This window comes from Tachysurus fulvidraco, chromosome 17, assembly GCF_022655615.1.
Source record: "Tachysurus fulvidraco isolate hzauxx_2018 chromosome 17, HZAU_PFXX_2.0, whole genome shotgun sequence".
In the NCBI taxonomy this organism is placed as follows: Eukaryota; Metazoa; Chordata; class Actinopteri; order Siluriformes; family Bagridae; genus Tachysurus; species Tachysurus fulvidraco.
In genome coordinates, this window is record NC_062534.1 from 18,554,551 (window position 1) to 18,574,657 (window position 20,107).

The 20,107-nt window shown below is 37.8% G+C and overlaps 2 protein-coding genes across 2 annotated transcripts; one reads left to right on the forward strand and one right to left on the reverse strand.

Annotated features, from left to right (window-relative positions):
* Positions 1-1,617: 1,617 nt before the first annotated feature.
* Positions 1,618-12,759, forward strand: scyl1 (SCY1-like, kinase-like 1). Its single transcript, XM_027135728.2, has 18 exons — positions 1,618-1,802; positions 2,683-2,823; positions 3,951-4,073; positions 4,208-4,428; positions 4,601-4,691; positions 5,047-5,202; positions 5,349-5,507; positions 6,139-6,246; positions 6,348-6,461; positions 6,670-6,825; positions 7,369-7,557; positions 7,655-7,730; positions 7,848-8,036; positions 8,140-8,279; positions 10,222-10,302; positions 10,633-11,001; positions 11,105-11,183; positions 11,758-12,759. Exons 1-18 carry the CDS (start codon positions 1,695-1,697, stop codon positions 11,880-11,882), a joined length of 2,625 nt encoding a protein of 874 aa, XP_026991529.1. The 5' UTR covers positions 1,618-1,694; the 3' UTR covers positions 11,883-12,759.
* A 2,501-nt stretch (positions 12,760-15,260) lies between these two features.
* LOC113635652 (phospholipase A and acyltransferase 3-like) lies at positions 15,261-18,106 on the reverse strand. Its single transcript, XM_027135205.2, has 5 exons — positions 17,953-18,106; positions 17,604-17,689; positions 17,318-17,426; positions 15,635-15,903; positions 15,261-15,513 (listed from the first exon to the last, which is right to left on the reverse strand). Exons 2-5 carry the CDS (start codon positions 17,622-17,624, stop codon positions 15,391-15,393), a joined length of 522 nt encoding a protein of 173 aa, XP_026991006.2. The 5' UTR covers positions 17,625-17,689; positions 17,953-18,106; the 3' UTR covers positions 15,261-15,390.
* Between the last annotated feature and the right edge of the window lie 2,001 nt (positions 18,107-20,107).

A 20,107-nucleotide genomic window follows, 5' to 3' on the forward strand; every position in this document is an offset into this window, starting at 1 on the left:
GTAGAGCAGCAGTTGAGGTTTTTCTTTTCCTGAGGGAACAAACGTTCCTTCAGGTTTTGCTTTTTAGCCTCTCTCAAAAAAAAAAAAGCAAAAGACTCCGGTGGTGGCACTCCTGGTTTCTCTGGGACGGGGTTCAATTCCCTGCGGTGTCTTTGCTTTTCAAACTGCTGTTCTTACATGTTTAGCATACTTTCACTTGGTCTTCTTTTAGTTTTACTTACGGAGTTGTTAGTGTATTCATAATGTATAATGTAAACATTACCTTTTTCTGGCTGTATAGCATAGACACCGATGACTGTGTTCAGTAAATATTTACTCAATGTTTCCTTCTTGAATAAATTCAATGCTTGTACCTCCACTGCTCATTCAAGTGCACATCTAGACAATGGTGCAATGTGTGAAATCACAATTGTATTACAGGCTGTCTGTAATTGTATAAAGTCTACAGAAACTGGCATGACTTGTGCATAAAATGTTTGTGTAATGAGTGTACCCTGTACATAAAATGTTCAACTTATTAAAGTGTCAATCTTGTGCATCTTAACTTGTGTTTACAATAATTGTTTCAATAATTTAAAAATATTAAAATAAAAAGTATTTCTGATTTTTGCTCTCTGATGCCCATCTTATAGTCCAACCTCTATTGTAATCGGATGTACTTGTATATATTTTAAATAATCCCACTGTACTGGAGCAACCTTGTTGGATAATGTAGTTGGCAATACTTGCATACTGCATTGGATCCCTTATCAATTTCTTAGGGATAAGAAAATCATACTATTCTCAGCTGATCAGTGGTACTGCAAATATTGTAAAATGCCCAGTCTCATCAAACACTGCCCTTTTTCTTAATGTGTAGGCTATGCTACATGATGGCACTCAACGTCTTCCTTACCTGCTTGATGTGGTTTGTTTTTTAAAAGAAATCTCAGCATTTTGGGTTTATAATCTAAACTAATATACTGTTTTCCTCCTAGAATATTGTATAGACTTTTTTTTCTGTAGCTCTTAAATTTTTATATTAAACCTTATTTTGTGAGAGAAGGAAGTATGGTCACCCACAAACTTTTTGACCGCAAAGACACATTGGATCTAGTTTCTTTTTTTCTGAACACTTGCCCATTTATGTGACGCGTATATAAAATGTACTGTTAAAAGGTGTGAAGGTCTAAATCATGTAACGTTCAAAATCTGCCATTTTTAATCTGCCAAGTTGACTCAATTTTACTTAATTTTATATGAATTTGTAAAAGTACTGTTAAATACTGTTGCAGTATGAAATTAATTAGAAACCGTTCCTTATGTTAATACAGCAGTCAATAACGCAGTGCAATAGTCCAGTGTCCATGCAACATATCTTTATAAAAATGTAATTGAAGAGGAAAGTAAAAGCCTGAACAATTAAAAATCATAAACTTAAAAATCATAAGTCACAAATATTCACCAAGTTCACAAACTTCCAAGACAAACTGATTTTAGAAATGCATCATTGTTTTTCTATGGCAAGAAAGCTTAGAAGTGGTAGAAATTAAAAATAAATTTAATTTGTATTTAAACAAGCATCTGAACTCACCCAGCTTTTCTCCACATGCCCCCTCCGCAGCGCCCCCTTGCGGTGATTTCCTCGCTCCGGTGTTAGACCGGTTACTAGCGCTGCTCTACTCAGTGTTTAATGCACTGCAAACGATTGAAGGATGTGGTCTTTTTTTTCGAGAGATCCCGTTAAAGACTTCAACTATGAAATTTTATCAGACAATCAAGACAAAACGGGCATATGGACTCTTCATCGTGGGAAACGCAAGGTGAGAGATTGAGAGGCTGTTATTAAAAAACGCTGTTCTGTGCGTGTGACAACAGGCCGCGACGTGCATCCTCGGGCTAGAGTTATGTAGCTATCCGGTTAGCATTCACGGCAGCTCCTGCAATATTATTAACAACAAACGACTTGACAGCTTATTCTTCAAGCTTGTTTATCTCTCACGTAATTGACATTCATGTAGTTATTTATGTGGCGTTTGTTTTCGAAACGTTTCGAAGTGAAACCGTCTTTAGAAGACTTTTGTAATCAGCCACGTAGGTTAGCATCTCGCCACGTCAGTCAGTAAACAGTGGCAGCTAAACTAGCTGTAAGCTGGATAAGCTAGCTAGTATTAGCATTAGCGTTAAATCCTGATTGTCTCGACCAGCCTTGAAAATACACACACATAGATATCCTTTATGCAGAAGTAATAAACATTTGAGTCCATTTATATGTCTGTGTAAAAGTCAATCGATCAGAGTTTTGCCCATTGAGTTACAGGAGATTGTGCAGTTTTTTTCTATTAATTGCATTTTACTCCTTGGTTCATCTCCACTATAGCTGCATTGTCTAATTAAAACATTCAACTTTGTGTGTCTGGTGTGTTTTTAATTGTTAAAAGCGACAGTGTAACTCCTTTACAGATAGAATCAGTATCAGAATAAGAATGTGTCAGTCTGATGCTGAGCACCAGAACCACTGAACTGGTAGCAGACTGGATTTGATGTATTTGATGTAATAAAATATATTCTGTTGACACATGTTCAGACTAATGAAACTCAGATACTGCGTGAGAAGTGAAGGACGTCTCCTGTCCATATGATTGTCCATATATATGTCGTCCATATGGTTGAATTTAAACTTTCTGTGCATTTCCTCTGTAGACAACTGGGGAGCCGGTGTCTGTGTTTTTGTACGAAGTGGCCCAGGGTACAGAGGAGCAGACACAGCTGGCCAAAGCAGCATTCAAGCGCATGAAGACGTTGCGGCATCCCAACATCCTGGCTTATGTAGATGGACTGGAGGTGAGTACCGATGAAGGCGTACAGGGAGAACATACAGCAGTGCTGACTCATCCAGCATCACGAAAAACTCAGTGCAGTTCATTGTCCTCCCTATAATATCATCTGATGATGCGATGAGGAACATTTTTTACATTTGGTTGCTTGTAGTCAACACTAGAATCGTTAGCTCTCTTCTTTAATTTCAGGTTCATAAATTAACTTGTAATATGAGTGCACTATATAGTTACACAGTGTTTTTTAAACCAGCCACGAGCATTGTGCGGTAATGTCTGACATTTGTTTACTTTACAGTGTGTTTTAGTTTATTTAATACATCAACCTACAATTATTTTGGGCTTCAATATCATGGCACTTTGAATTGTTCATATTTACCAGCTGCAAACTGCAGGGTGACCGTTTGTTTTGTTTACTGTAAGTTTAATTAAATTGCGGGGGAAATCATTTTGAGGGATAATATGCATGCACAAATGGTGTCTAGGATAACTATTTCTGTTTATATAATGTCTTGCAATATTGACATTTTATTAATATATGAAGTTTTCTTGCTTTTATATATATACATATATATACATATATATATATATATATATGTGTATATATATATATACATATATATATATATAATGTGTGTGTGTGTGTGTATGTATATATATCATATCAATATAAGTAATAGATTCCTGTTCCCACTGCTGGTTTATTACCTGACTGAGTTTTTGATGCATCATTATATCATACCAAAGAAATATAACATGGTTAATAAGACATGCTCTAGTAGGACAATCATCAGTGATGGTGTGCGATGCAGACTGATGCAAGGCAGACATACTGTTACCGTCCCATCGTTTATTTTTCATGACCACATGTATCAACGTATTTTGATTCCTCTTGTACCACAACAATTGAAAGTGTGGACAATCCCAAAAAAATCCCTCCTTCGAAAAAAAGTTAAATGAACGTATCCTGATGAAAATGCCACCACATCAACAATTTCTCTTGTTTGTTTCTTCTGACTACTCAGAAGTGAGCATTCAGCAGTGACATGGTATAAATTCATCTAAAAGTATATGATTAAACAAATAGAGACACTCATGTTTAAAATGTTATTTGTCTCATGTGTCTGATGGCAGACAGAGAAAAGCTTGTACCTGGTCACAGAACCGGTGACTCCACTTGCAGCACATTTGAAAACTCAGGATGAGAAGGGTGGGTCAGGAGAGCTGGAGATTTCTTGGGGCATTCATCAGATTGTGGTGAGTAAATGAAGTCTATCACACACTAGTACACATTCCTGTGTACGTAACTGACACAAACTTAATATTTGACCTTTCCTGGTAATCACTTGGGCTTTGTGCTTTTCTGATTTTTCTCATTCCTCTTTATTTAGAAAGCACTGAGTTTTTTGGTGAATGACTGCCATCTCCTGCACAACAACCTTGGGATGTGGGCTGTGTTTGTGGATCGAGCTGGAGAATGGAAGCTAGGGGGGCTGGATTATGTGACCTCAGACCAAGGAGAACCTTCCTCATTACCCCCTGCTAAAGTAGTGAACCCAGAACTAGAGAAATATGACCCACCGGAAGGCTCCAAAAGTACAGGAGAGAAATGGTAAGTGGGATATTGACAAAGAGGAACTTAAGCAGAGCTGCTTCTGCGAGCCAACAGAAATAAAGTAGCAAAAGCCCAAAGCTTTCATAGTTTTCCGAATAGTAGAAGGATGTTCTCTGTCCAGTATGTTACAGATCATTGTAAAAATGTCTAATGTTTTGTGTCATCACAGGTCAGGCGATGTGTGGAGGCTGGGTTGTTTAATTTGGGAGGTGTTTAATGGACCTCTGCCTCGTGCCTCATCTCTGCGATCACTTGGCAAGGTAATGTAACTAGCAAACCTGATTCAAAGTAGATAATAACTATAAGCTTGTTTTGCATTGATATATTGCTTAAAATATGGGGGGGGGGGGGGGTTGGACCTGGAATTTGTTTGTTTGTTTGTTTGTTTGTTTGTTTGTTTGTTTATTGGAGCTTGATATTTTTTATTTTTTATTTTTTTTTTATTTTTTTTGCATAAAGTTACTTTATCAGTGATGTAAGTCTTTTAACGGGAAAACAGTTGAATTCTACCTCAATTGTAATTGTATGCATATTTAGAAATTATAAGAACACCCAGATATTTTTTGTTTGTTTGTTCGATTGTTTTTGAATGTGTGCAAATTTTCTGTTTGTTAGATCCCAAAGCAGTTAGTAACACATTATTGTGAGCTGGTAGGTGCAAACCCAAAAGCTCGGCCCAACCCGGCCCGCTTCCTGCAGAACTGCCGCACTCCTGGAGGCTTTCTAAGCAACAGTTTTGTGGAGAGTAACCTGTTTCTGGAGCAGATCCAGGTAGATCCTTACCACCGTGTACTTACGATTTCTCTTCCTAATTAAGATTTACTTCTTACATGCTAAAGATTGAACATGAGTTTTTGTGGGCATTTGCCTTGCAGATGCTTATTTTAATTTAAGATATGACACGTCTTTTTGTTCAGATTAAAGAGACGGCAGAGAAACAACAGTTTTTCCAGGACTTGAGTGACAATCTTGACTCTTTCCCTGAAGATTTCTGCAAGCATAAAGTCCTGCCTCAGCTCCTCACAGCGTTTGAGTTTGGCAATGCTGGTGCCGTAGTTTTAACACCACTTTTTAAGGTAATGTTTTTATGGTGATTGGGTGAATTTTAGTCATATTTTGCTTTTGTTATTTCAGGCAAAATTTGTCAGTCAGGCAAAATGATTATTATTTTGGAAAAAGTTATCTATATAATCCTTTAATCGGTATTGCGATATTGGCTTTGCAATGCTGAAATGTCAGACTGTTGCGCTAAGCAGTTCCCATTTGGATGGATGAAGACATCTGCATGGTGTAGTAATGCTGAAGGTTTGATATAGCAGGAATTAGGAAACAAATAGAAAACCAAAAATTGTGTGTATGTTTTATTTAATTTTTTTTGTGGAATCTAACACGTCCATAAACAATGGGATGGACTAACACATCAGCACTGCTCCCATTTCAAGAGTGATGATGTGGCACAATACTGTCTCTGTATTGTGTTTCCTGTCAGTCTGATGTGTGTGTGTATATATATATATATATATATATATATATATATATATATATATATATATATATATATATATACACACACACATTTATATCTGGCAAAAATCTTTTCCATAAAGGAAAAGTAGTGGCATGTAGTATGTAAGAATTATACAATGGATTGACTTAAAGTACAGATTAAACCATTATTAACGTTCTCTGCGATGTGTTTGACCTCAGGTGGGAAAGTATTTGTCCGCAGAAGAATACCAACAGAAAATCATCCCCGTCATAGTGAAGATGTTTTCCTCTACTGATCGTGCAATGAGGATACGGCTTCTGCAGCAGGTCACCATTCACATGCAGACTTAATTTATTCATAAGCAGATAAGCAACGGCATGTGTCTTGTCTCTTGCCCTTTTTCTTATTGTCTTGTATTCTAACACAGATGGAGCAGTTTATTCAATATTTAAATGATGCAGCAGTCAATTCCCAGATCTTTCCTCACGTAGTTCACGGATTCACAGACACAAATCCAGCCATCAGAGAGCAGACGGTCAAGGTATTGGCTCACTTGGTTAAAATCTTCTTTTTTATTTTATTTTATTTTTTTAAAACTCTGATTCGAGAAGGCTGCAGTATTGTGTAATGTTCCTTGCTAGAACATGTGGTTTAACTGCAGGGAAATGATTGCTTGTGAAGAGATTTTAGGCTATACAGGACCTTTTAAAGTGTTTGATCAGACGTTCTGTTCGTTTTCCTCTCTGTAGTCCATGCTTCTGTTGGCTCCCAAGCTGAACGAGGCCAACTTGAACCAGGAGCTGTTGCGTCACTTCGCAAGGCTGCAGTCAAAAGATGATCAGGGTCCCATCCGCTGCAACACCACCGTTTGCCTGGGAAAGATCGCCCCCTATCTTAATGCTAGTGTAAGTTATTTACAAAACTCTGCCCTTCTTCACATCCTCCATCTTTTCCCCCAAACCCAACAGCAAGCTAACTATGTGCTCTACATTATAATATTACAATATTGATAAACATTTCAGACTCTCTCTGTTACTTCTCTGGTCATTTTCTTAAGACTCCTTTGTATCGCAATCCAGTGTAACAAACATTTTATAGTATAGTATAAACAAGTTAAACTAGTATAGTATTCAATAGTATATACTTAAAAAAGTATAGAATTATCTGCTTTTGTTCTGATTATCAGCAACCCAGCTGTAGGCTTAACTCCTTCTCCATTACATAACGTTTCCCTTCCTCTTTATGATGATATGTCTACATATATATATGTGTGGTGTGTGCATATTTAAATGACGGACAAGTGGGTAGCTCCACTTTCGTTATATAAAAGCTGACTGATTAGATATTAGCACATTTGACAATTTTTAAAGTAGTTTTATGTCAATGTCGGTCCAGCACTATCAGAAATATCACAGATGGTGTTTTTTTCTATCTGCAATCTGGATCAGATGCGTCAGCGGGTGTTAATCTCAGCATTCACCCGTGCCACTAAAGATCCGTTTCCTGCATCGCGTGCAGCAGGAGTACTGGGCTTTGCTGCCACACACCACTATTACAGTGTGGGTGAGTGTGCGATGCGCATCCTGCCCACCCTCTGCCCACTCACTGTGGACCCTGAAAAGAACGTCCGAGACCAGGTGACCCACCTCTCTTTGAGCCTGGCACTCATACTTCAATTGTCTGCTACACTCCAGTAGTATTGGGCTGATGTTTTTTTTTCCTGTTATCCAATAGGCATTTAAAGCCATTAAAAGTTTCCTAAATAAGCTGGAGACTGTTTCAGAAGACCCGACCAAGCTAGCTGAAATAGGTAAGACTTATCGAACCATAAAATCTATTTTTCAACTTTAACATCCATGCAGATAACTGACATCGCTTAGCTTTATCTTATTAGTAACTATACTGCTGTGTGTTCTGTCCTTTTCAGAAAAGGATGTGAGTGCGTCTGCACAGGCAAGTAGTTCAGCAGCAACGTGGGCTGGCTGGGCAGTAACAGGAGTCTCCTCTCTTACCTCCAAACTCATTCGCAATGCTCCTGCAGGCACTGAGGGGGCAACAGCCGAAAACGCCCCATCTGTTCAACCTGCAGCTGCTACCAGTGCTACAAATACAGCAGGTAAATACATTTCGCTGTCATATTCTGCTCTCTGACCTAATTTGCTGAATACTTTTGTAGTTCTGTTCTGCATTTTCTTTGATTATTCATTCTGCTTTATCAGATTCAGAGGCAAAAGCACACACAACCTCTGTTTCTTCCTCAACTACCGTTACTAACAAAACAGAGGACACACATCCTACAGAACAGACAGAAGAGCCGGTCGGAGATCGGTGGGACGAAGAGGATTGGGGAAGCCTTGAGGTGATTGTTTCAGCAGCCTTTTTCACATAAGCATGGCATTATAGCTTTTCATCTGTTCATCCAAATCAGAATCAACCAGCAGGTTGAGAAGAGTGCTTTTTGAGTTATTATAGCCTTCCTGTCAGCTAGAACTATCTCTTCAGGCCTCATCGGCAAGGTGTTTTTACTCACAGGTCTGCTGCTTTTTTACTTTTTATTTATTTAATTAATTAATTAATTAATTAATTAATTAATTAATTAATTAATTAATTAATTAATTAATTAAACTCAATACAGTTTGTCTGGCACCAGTAGTCCTGGACAGTCAGACTCGGTGATCACGTTTTACCCTCCTTTTGATGTTTCTGAGGCTCTTGTCGAAACTATACTTAACAAAATTATAAACCCAACACTTTTGTTTTTGCCCCAATTTTCATGAGATGAACTCAAAGATTTGAGACTTTTCCTCTGTACACAAAAGGCCTATTTCTCTCAAATATTGTTTAAAAATCTGTCTAAATGTATGTTAGTGTGCACTTCTCCTTTGCCGAGATAATCCATCCACCTCACAGGTGTGGCACATCAAGATGCTGATATGCAAACCACTTACCCACATGAAGCCATACACGCTGTCTGGCATCTGCCCTGTACGGTGAAAACCGGGATTCATCTGTGAAGAGAACAATTCACCAAAGTGCCAGATCACAGAGAATGTAAGCTTTTTCCCACTGCAGTCAGGTCGAGACCCCGATGAGGAAGACGAGCATGCAGATGAGCTTTCCTGAGATGGTTTCTGACAGTTTGTTCAGATATTCTTTGGTTATGCAAAGCAATTGTTGCAGCTGTCCGGGTGGCTGGTCTCAGACGATCTTGGAGGTGAAAATGCTGGGTGTGGAGGTCCTGGGCTGGTGCGGTTGTGAGGCCGGTTGGATGTACTGCCAAATTCTCTGAAACGCCTTTGGAGAAGGCTTATGGTAGAGAAACGAACATTCAATTCACGGGCAACAGCTCTGGTGGACATTCCTGCAGTCAGCATGCCAGATGCACGCTCCCTGAAAACGTGCCACATCTGTGACATTGTGCTGTGTGATAAAAACATTATAGAGTGTCCTTTTATTGTGGCCAGCCTAAAGCACACCTGTGCAATAATCATGCTGTCTAATCAGCATCTTGATATGCCACATCTGTGGGGTGGATTATCTCAGCAAAGGAGAAATGCTCACTAACACAGATTTAGGTTTTTTTACACCTGGTCACTTCATCCGTTCTGAAACGGTTTCGAGACGGATATAAATCCGATCCCTCAAACCACTTCAGGAGGTGGTCTGGAACGCATTTCAGATGAAACTGGACAGGTGTAAATGCATGTGGTTGTTCAAGCCACATACGTCAACGCTATACTCCTCCCAAAGAGAAGTACGTCACTCGCAGGTGACTCGCGAGTCGTGCATCGCGCTAGAAACAAATATGTTTTCCCACCAGCGCTGGCTCCGAATCTTTCACCCAGGTGTCTCATTGGGTCTTAAAATGCACTGCTGCCAGCGAAAATGCAGCAAACAGTAAATGCTGTTTTTTGTAGCAACCGCATACACCAAAGCGTGTTCCATTTCAATTACCTCCGAAATGAGGTGAAATATATTTGCATTTTGGGTGGGAGTAGAAAGATCGGATTGATATCCGATTCGCCGAGACGCATTTATGTGGCATAATGTAAATGGAACAGTTTTAACAAATCAGATAGCTATCGGATCAGAGAAAACACACGAAGTGACCAGGTGTAAAAAGAACCTTTGACAGATTTGTGAACATTATTTGAGAGAAATAGGCCTTTGGTGTACATAGAAAATCTTTGAGTTCAGCTCATGAAAAACAAAAGTGTTTATAATTTTGTTCAGTTTATGATGTGAAGGTATTTCCAGTAAGTAGAAAGTGATTGTATTTTAACTTTGCTGTGTGCTCTTAGGACGCGGAGAAAGCGCAAACAGATCCAGATGACTGGAACTCTGATTGGTCTACTATGTCTTCAACACAGAAGAAAAGCGGTGTATGTACATTAGGATTTTTTTGTGTGACCATATACAGAATTTAATTAGCACAGCGTTAATGTCAGAAGTAAAGTCAAATTTGGACTATGTGGTTTAGTATGTGCTAATAAAATTAGAAATGAAATCAAGATATCAAGACACAATATAAGAAAAAATTTCCAATTCTAACATTGAACATTCACATTATTCATTATAAAAATTACTTAGTCACAAGTAATTGTTGCTAAGGTTCAGAGGACTTGTCAAATTTTAATATACTTTCTTTGAAGACCCTGTCATTTATGAAACATTGATTTTTTGTTTTGTTTTGTTTTTTTTTTTAATCGCAGGGGGGGCAGACTTCTGTTGCCATGAAAAAGCAGAGCTCTGATTGGAGCAGCTCTGGATGGGATGCTGATGATAGCTGGTCTAACGAGAAGGATACGGATGGTCAGGGCCAGAGTTCACCAGCAGATGAGGGATGGGGCAACGACTGGGAAGATGATGGGGCGCTGGCAGAAAGTTTTGCCCAATCACCACACAGCACTGCTTTATCTGGATCTTCAGGCGTTCTTCCTAAAACTGCTAGTGCTAGCTCTGGACAGGAAGGCTTGCGACTGACTAGTGAATATAACTGGGACAGTTCAGGTGCAAAAGGAACAACATCTGACCTGTTCTCCGGCATTTCCCAGAGGGCCGGCTCTGCTTCAGCTGCTGTGGTGAGGAGATTGACAGCAAGAATGTTTGGAGAAATGAAAGCAAGATATGTTTCTGTGACATAAAAGAGTGATTTGGTGTGTTTGTTTGTGTTTTTCTTTCTAGAAGCCTGAAGATGGCTGGGGAGCGAATGCTGGAGGTGACTGGGGGACAGAGAACTGGGAGTCCTTGGATGGTGATCAGGGTTAGTTTCACTAGTAGCTGCATTTTCGAATTGTCAGGAAGGTTTCAAAATCAAAACGTACTTAAGTATTATCTGTTTTTATGAAATTGTTCAACCGCTCAGTATATGAATATCAATGTATGTGAATTTTATCAAGACATTCCAATGTCACTTTCAATGGTGTAGGTGATTTTTAGTGCTTATGAAGTCTTATATATTTCATTTATGCTTTTTTACAGAAATTAAAAAATATCTATATTTTAGTTTAAAGGAAATTATTTTGTCCTATTCCAATCGATGCAGAAACATACATTACTACAGGCTGGGATCAAAACAAAAATAGAAAGAATAAATTGATAAATGTTCTGATCTAAAAAAAAAAAAAAAAAAGAAGGTAGGTAGGTTGTGTTTTAATGTTTTTCTGACCCTTTTCTTATGTAGGAGTCAGTAAAGTTTCAGTAGTGATTACGTCGTTCTGTCATTATTTCCACTTGGATTTTTTTCTCAGGAACAGGAAAAGACATTCTAACCGTATAGAGCTTTGTGGTAATAATGTACCATTAGTTTTTAAAGTGTTGTTTGTATCCTATTTTAGGTTTTAGTAAGGCTGAATTAGCCAAGAAGAAACGGGAGGAAAGAAGGAAAGAGCTGGAGGCCAAACGAGCAGAGAGAAAGGCAGCCAAAGGTCCCCTTAAATTGGGTGCACGCAAACTGGACTGAAAGAGAACTGTCCTGGAACAGAGTGAGTCAGGTTTGAGAATCATGGTGGACCAGCAGCTGAACAGAGACGGAAGGAAATTTGGTCAGTGCTATTCTTAAGGCAAAATTCCATGATGCCCCATTGGTGGAATGAAAGTTCCAAGCTGTTATTGGCTGTTGGACAGGGTGGGGTGAAAGGGTGACATCATACTGTCCAGCCAGTATCCAAGACATGTCTGAATAATGGACCATACACCCTAAACTGACTTAAGTTATCTCCTGATATTAGAATAGAGAAATTACTCGGTTTTTTTTTTTACAGTATCGATACATCACTTGTGCATGGACACTTGTTGGTAAATGGCACTGGGAGTTAAACACTTTTTTTTTTATATTAAAAAATATATGTTCTTCAACCTTGGTAATGTAGTATGTGTGTATGTTGAATATACACTTCATACTGTATTCTCCTGTCCCTGAATGAACAGTTATGATCTTTGGCCCAGACTGGAAGGCTGCTTGTATGTGTGTAGCAATCACAATCCTGTGACAATCCCAGGTTGACTTATAACTCCATAATTCCAGTGCATGTATGAATAATAATATATGTTACAAAACAAAATATCTGATACCTGCTGTGATGGGACCCATGAACATGTGCGAAGAGATTATTCTCTGTTTTTATTGTGCCTTTTTCATTTCCTTTGAGGCTGAGCTGAGATGCTTGAACAATGTTTTTTTTTTTTTTTGTATTTTGTGTTGATTATTTCAGTCTGAATGTTAGTTTTATGATAGGTGCAATATCTTACGAAAGACAAATCCTGTATTACATACACACATTACACCCTTAAGTAATTATATTAATAAAATCCTAAGGGAGCTTGTCTCTTCAGATGAACTTCTGCCATTTTGCTGAAATGAATTGTTTTCTCCTCCCAGGCCATTCACTAGGCAGTAACAAATTCCTCGTCCAGGTGGACTTGAACGACAGGATTTTTTTAAAACACACTAAATATAGAAGGGGTGTGTTTGTTTGTTTATATAATCTTTGAATCGAACAGCTAGGATGAGGATAGCAAGGTCAGTCCTAAAGAAAATATTGTTCACATATTTGTAAAAATAATCAGCAATGGGTTTTAATTTGATACCACAACATTTTGCCAGCGATTACAATTTTTTTTTTAAAGAATGTTTTATATGTTTATATTTTAGCCTTTTTATGGCTTTACCTCTTAGTGTTAACACTGAAAAAAAGCCTTACCAAATAAACATTTTTATTTAAGATAACATTTTAATCTTTTTAATTGGAAGACCATGTGTAAATTGTGTACCAAATAAGTCAGTCTGAATGTGGTGTTATAGAAACATAAAATTGAAACTAAAGTCAATTTAAACTTAACTTTATTCAGACATGTAAAAGTACAGCAATATATATTTTCCCTTTACTGTCTTAATAAACATTGCTTTCAACCCATGACTTAAATTAGTAGCTCATCAGAAACAGACAAATGTTGGACCAGTGGTTTAAGGGTCATCTTGGTTTTTGTTAGCGTTTCTCATCCTGACGGAAATGAGATTTGTAATTATCAGAGATTTATAATACTTGGACTTCATCCCTATAAATATATATAAATATAGCCGTACATTCTTGAACTACAGTATCAAACCCTATTTAACCACTTGTATGCACCATGATATGTCCTATACAATATCAAAATGTATTTGTTTAAGGATGTTGGTTTTGGCCTACAGTGCCTTGCGAAAGTATTCGGCCCCCTTGAACTTTGCGACCTTTTGCCACATTTAAGGCTTCAAACACCCATACAATCATGAAGTGGAACGAAATTTATTGGATATTTCAAACTTTAACAAATCAAAAACTGAAAAATTGGGCGTGCAAAATTATTCGGCCCCCTTAAGTTAATACTTTGTAGCGCCACCTTTTGCTGCGATTACAGCTGTAAGTCACTTGGGGTATGTCTCTCTCAGTTTTGCACATCGAGAGACTGAAATTTTTGCCCATTCCTCCTTGCAGAACAGCTCGAGCTCAGTGAGGGTGGATGGAGAGCGTTTGTGAACAGCAGTTTTCAGTTCTTTCCACAGATTCTCAATTGGGTTTAGGTCTGGACTTTGACTTGGCCATTCTAACACCTGGATATGTTTATGTTTGAACCATTCCATTGTAGATTTTGCTTTATGTTTTGAATCATTGTCTTGTTGGAAGACAAATGTCCATCCCAGTCTCAGGTCTTTTGCAGACTCCATCAGGTTTTCTTCCAGAATGGTTCTGTATTTGGCTCCATCCATCTTCCCATCAATTTTAACCATCTTCCCTGTCCCTGCTGAATAAAAACAGGCCCAAACCATGATGCTGCCACCACCATGTTTGACAGTGGGGATTGTGTGTTCAGGGTGATGAACTGTGTTGCTTTTATGCCAAACATAACGTTTTGCATTGTTGCCAAAAAGTTCAATTTTGGTTTCATCTGACCAGAGCACCTTCTTCCACATGTTTGGTGTGTCTCCCAGGTGGCTCGTGGCAAACTTTAAACGACACTTTTTAAGGATATCTTTAAGAAATGGCTTTCTTGCCACTCTTCCATAAAGGCCAGATTTGTGCAGTATACGACTGATTGTTGTCCTATGGACAGAGTCTCCCACCTCAGCTGTAGATCTCTGCAGTTCATCCAGAGTGATCATGGGCCTCTTGGCTGCATCTCTGATCAGTCTTCTCCTTGTATGAGCTGAAAGTTTAGAGGGACAGCCAGGTCTTGGTAGATTTGCAGTGGTCTGATACTCCTTCCATTTCAATATTATCGCTTGCACAGTGCTCCTTGGGATGTTTAAAGCTTGGGAAATCTTTTTGTATCCAAATCCAGATTTAAACTTCTCCACAACAGTATCTCAGACCTGCCTGGTGTGTTCTTTGTTCTTCATGATGCTCTCTGCGCTTTAAACGGACCTCTGAGACTATCACAGTGCAGGTGCATTTATACAGAGACTTGATTACACACAGGTGGATTCTATTTATCATCATTAGTCATTTAGGTCAACAGTGGATCATTCAGAGATCCTCACTGAACTTCTGGAGAGAGTTTGCTGCACTGAAAGTAAAGGGGCCGAATAATTTTGCACGCCCAATGTTTCAGTTTTTGATTTGTTATAAAAGTTTGAAATATCCAATAAATTTCATTCCACTTCATGATTGTGTCCCCCTTGTTGTTGATTATTCACAAAAAATTACAGTTTCATATCATTATGTTCAAAGCCTGAAATGTGGCAAAAGGTCGCAAAGTTCAAGGGGGCCGAATACTTTCGCAAGGCACTGTATATCTTTGTAGATTATTGGTAAGACCAACACTTATTTGGCAGTAGAGTAAGAAGTGATAAATAATTGTGCTTAATTAAACTCCAGTTGTATCGCAGAATTAGATCTCTTTAGTGGTTGGCTGATTATTGCATAAAAGGCATACTTCTAGTCAGAAGGCTTGCTGGTGTTTTTCTTTACAGCTTCTCCCCATCTGAGGTTTCACTGAGTATTCTTCTTCTCCTTATTTCCTGAACCAAAAAAGGCTGCTGCAAGAGCAACCACTCCGAGACCAACGACTGTAGCAATACCCACACCTGCTCCCACTTCCACAGCTTTACGCACCTGCAAATAGCACAAATGTAGTAAAGTGAGAGTAATTAAAATAATTACAGCAGCTTCATTTGATATTTTTATACAAGGTCACTTTGTTGTCTCATAACAATCTCATAAATGGATTTTATACCTGCCGAGATTCTGCCTTGCCATATCTCAGTTCAGTTGCAAAATGCTCACAATTGCTTCTGAACACACAATAGGGCAGCTCCCGCCCCAAAAGGCTGTGTGCTTCACGGATGATGGCACGGACAGGACGTGGCTCATATTTATCATCCAGTAGATTGTTAACTTTGTACTCATCATCGCCGACCACATACCAGAGCTCCTCCTTCTTTACCAACGCCTTGTCATACAGCACAGACATCATGCTGCTGGCACCAGCATGGGCGTGTTCAGCTACGGTGTACACAGGGACAGTATAAAATCTCATATTACAAAAATTACACTTACATATAAAGTAAAGAAAGTGGAAGGATTGTTGTGGAAATTTTATTATAAATAAGCACACTAGTATGTGGTATGTACATGGGCAAGAGTAAAATGGTGTCTCAATTTATTGTATGTTGTTGCACAACAGGTCCCAACACTCCTCGTGTAGCATGAGAGTAACAGCCCTGATAATTTGTTACACTCAGCTTTTATAAACATGATTCAGACACAGAATCTAAAGAATGTAAAACTTCCTCTACCATTGGCTAGACGAACAACTCCTTATCATCTCCTGATAAGGATAATCTTACCCTTACCAAGTTCTGCCTAGAGTTGTTTATGAGCTCATTGTCTCCAGCTCATTTTGACCCTGTAATATTTTATACAAACAATCTCTAGTAAAAAACCAACTACCATTTCTACCAACTTCAAAGAAAATACTTTTTTCCCCAGTCAACTTGTACACTTTATTGTTTTTCATTTTAAACCAGCTACTTGGCTATATTTAGTTCCAGTCCACTAATCTGATTGGTCAATCAGTGTTCCAAGATATTTCCTATAACCACACTGGGACTGTTTAATAAATCTTCCTAGTTTTAGAGAACAATGGCTGACTTGGTAAGCCATACATTTCAGGAATACTAGTTTTGAATTTGAAAGCTTGTCAAATAAAATGGTAGAATAGACTACAATTTTCCCAAAAACACTATTTTGCTAGAGCAGAGCAAATATAAACAGCACATTTGCCTATACCGTGTCCACGTTGTCACTTAATCAGTATTAACTTCTTGCTCATTAACTATTACGAATATGAAGTCTATATAAATTATTTTCCCTGCTTTCTTGAGTCATATCATTTTTCTATTCTCTCTAAACACAGTTTTGATGCCATAACCAAAGGACGAGTTGTAATTCATTTTCTTTAAAAAAAAAAAATCAAACAAACAAAAACACTTTGTAAATGATTACAGCAGTGAGCTTATAACTTCAGGCACCATATTGAGAAGGCATTTGCTTCTTTCCCTGAAAAGAGTTGCAACACTTTTCACATTTTGCTTCCATTTACTGAGTCTGGGTGCCTCAAAGTGTTTTCCTCGGTACACAAATTTTATAGACACACAAAAATAATAATTAATTGATTGATTAATTAATTAATTAAATAGGTCCAATTCTACTTTTATCATAATTACATATACACACGCATACATACACACACACTTTTATATAGGTATATATAAAAGTACCTAGATGTGCCATATATATATATATATATATATATATATATATATATATATATATATATATATATATATATATATATATATAAAACTTAAAAGGTGTTGTGAAATATTTTAATTTGTATTATTTTAAGCAGACTCACATGGTGGTGCCAGGTGAATGATGTATCCATCACCAACATAAATGCCCCAGTGCTGGTAGTTACCACGGTAGATTTCTATCAAGTCACCTGGCTGTGGTTTCTCTTCACACTGAGTCACAAACAACTTCAGGTCAACATTTAAAGCCTGTCTTAATTCACCGGTATTTTTTTTGTTCAACTCAAACATTATTACCTTTACAAAAGTAGTAGTTAAACCGTTATAGTGGTACAGAAAGGGAGGGTTTGGTGCAGCTTTAATGTAGATCTAGTGTATAAGTTTACGCACCTGTCCTGGCGCCATCTTCATGCACAGAAAAGTGTATAGAGACAAAAACAAGTTCTGACCAAAGCTTTTGGTTTCGCTTCCGGAGTCTGTTATGAGATTACAAACAAATGAATAATTAAAACTAATTAAAATAATAATAATTTAAATAAAAACGTACTACTACTAACACTACTGAGAAAAATAAATTAGATTACTTTTAATTGGCTAAATATATGTGTATGTGTACAGTGAGACACATCCTGTGTTTATGCCACTTCACTGCCGCTAAATGATGTGACACGTCGATGCAATTTTGCAGTAAAGTGCCTAGATGTGCCAAAGGTATAAAAATCAACAATAAAGCACTTACCACCACCAGGACAGGACTGATTCTCTGTAATGGAGTCTGTTTCTCTTTGCCGTAAACCGAGCAGCGGTTTTAAATGTCATCAGCTGACGTGCCGCAAAACACCGGGTGTCGTTTTAAAGAGTTCGCTACCACATTCACACACTAACTCCTTCCTGTGCTGCTGCAGTTTATAGATGATGGCAAAATGGAGCAAGTGACGTGGATGTATTATAGAATGGATGTGTTATAGGACTGATGTGTTATAGAATGGATGTGTTATAGGACTGATGTGTTATAGAATGGATGTGTTATAGGATGGATGTGTTATAGATGTGTTATAGGACGAATGTGTTATAGGACGGATGTGTTATAGGAATGCTGTGTTATAGAATGGATGTGTTATAGGACGGATGTGTTATAGGAATGCTGCGTTATAGAATGGATGTGTTATAGGACGGATGTGTTATAGGAATGCTGTGTTATAGACTGGATGTGTTATAGGACGGATGTGTATAGATTTGTTATAGGACGGATGTGTTACAGGACGGATGTGTTACAGATGTGTTATAGGAATGCTGTGTTATTGGACGGATGTGTTATAGGAATGACGTGTTATAGAATGGATGTGTGAATGGATGCATGGGCGTAAATCCCGGGGGGGACGGGGTGGGACAGACTCACATGGTGGTGCCAGGTGAATATATGTATGTACACCTAAATAATTGAGTTTTTAAAAAAAAGCATTTAGAAACAGTTGAGTTCCCCCTCCCCTTCCTCACAGTGATTTGTAGGGGATTTTATTCACTTTAATTAAAGCGATTCTCTTTAATGTAGTTGATGCAGACTCATTCATAAATTAGTTGCGGCAAAAATGCTGATTACCGATGTAATTTTTCATGAATCTGCTATATTATCGATTAAAATATTACTTCTCTAGTTAACGTTACCTTGTTTACTATAGCTTGTTACATAGTGCACTGCAACTAACACGCCAAAGCCGATTCCCATACATTGTTTTATTTGGGACGACTTGGCATAATGTTAACTTAACATTAACAGCCACAATTAGCATATTGTTTAGCTGTGCATTTACTAAATGAGCACTGTGCTACGTCTGAACTGACCTCACTGTATTTTTTTGTATAATCAAATTCTATTCTTTTCTTAAGTGTCTTAATATTTTTTAATTCCTTGTTTTTATTGTTGTGATTATTTTTTATGATAGTTTTACTTTCTTTATGTAAAGCACCTTGAATTACCAAGACATACTGTGTGTGCACGTGCATGAGTGAAAGAGTGACAGACAAATTCTATCCGGTTAATATATCAAGTGTAAGGAAATCCAATGTATTTCAATGTCTTGAAGGTTTTCTGGTTTCTTTTATAAATGTTTTTGTGCAGTTTTACACACTTTTTTGTACTATCAATGTAAGTAATAATTATTGTATGTTGATGAAACCTCCAAATGCACATAACTGTATATGTATGTTCACACCTACAAGTATACATAATGTATAGAATATCAGATACCGTGGAAGTGTTTTGGTGAATTTGTTTTTCTGTTGAGTTGTGTTTTACCAAATTCACTTGAAGTTTAGAAAGTGTAATTTTTCTCAGAAGTTAAAGCATTTAAATAAAAGTATTGCAGTAACCTGTAGTATTTAATAGGATAAAATAAAAACGGCCCCGAATGACGCTTCACATGTCAATTCCATGCTGTGTAGGCATTGAAGAAGGTGATAACGTTAGTGTAGCATCAGAAGTCTGTCGCACAGTAGCTCCTAATCATCCAATTGTGCAGCTGTTGACAGAGAACCCAACTTATGATTTAACAGAGACCAGAATAGAGGGCGATAAGCTACATCACATAAGATACAGACTAATTAGATCCCACAATCAGTATAGACTATTGATAAGATATGTTGAAAGTACCATTGAATCAGAAGAATAAAATAACAGTAGGGGAAAAAAAAAAAATCCACAGGCCCCAGAAGAAACAACCAGAGATATTAGCACCCCCTAAGGGTTGCTAGAGCACATTACGCTCCTACATTGAACATAGACTAATCCAAAGTAGTGCTAAAAATCTCTACGTATGACTACATGGTGGTACACTGTCCTAGCGCTACACCCAAGCTTTTTAAGAATATAGGAGCCAGGTTCCCCCAAGACTATT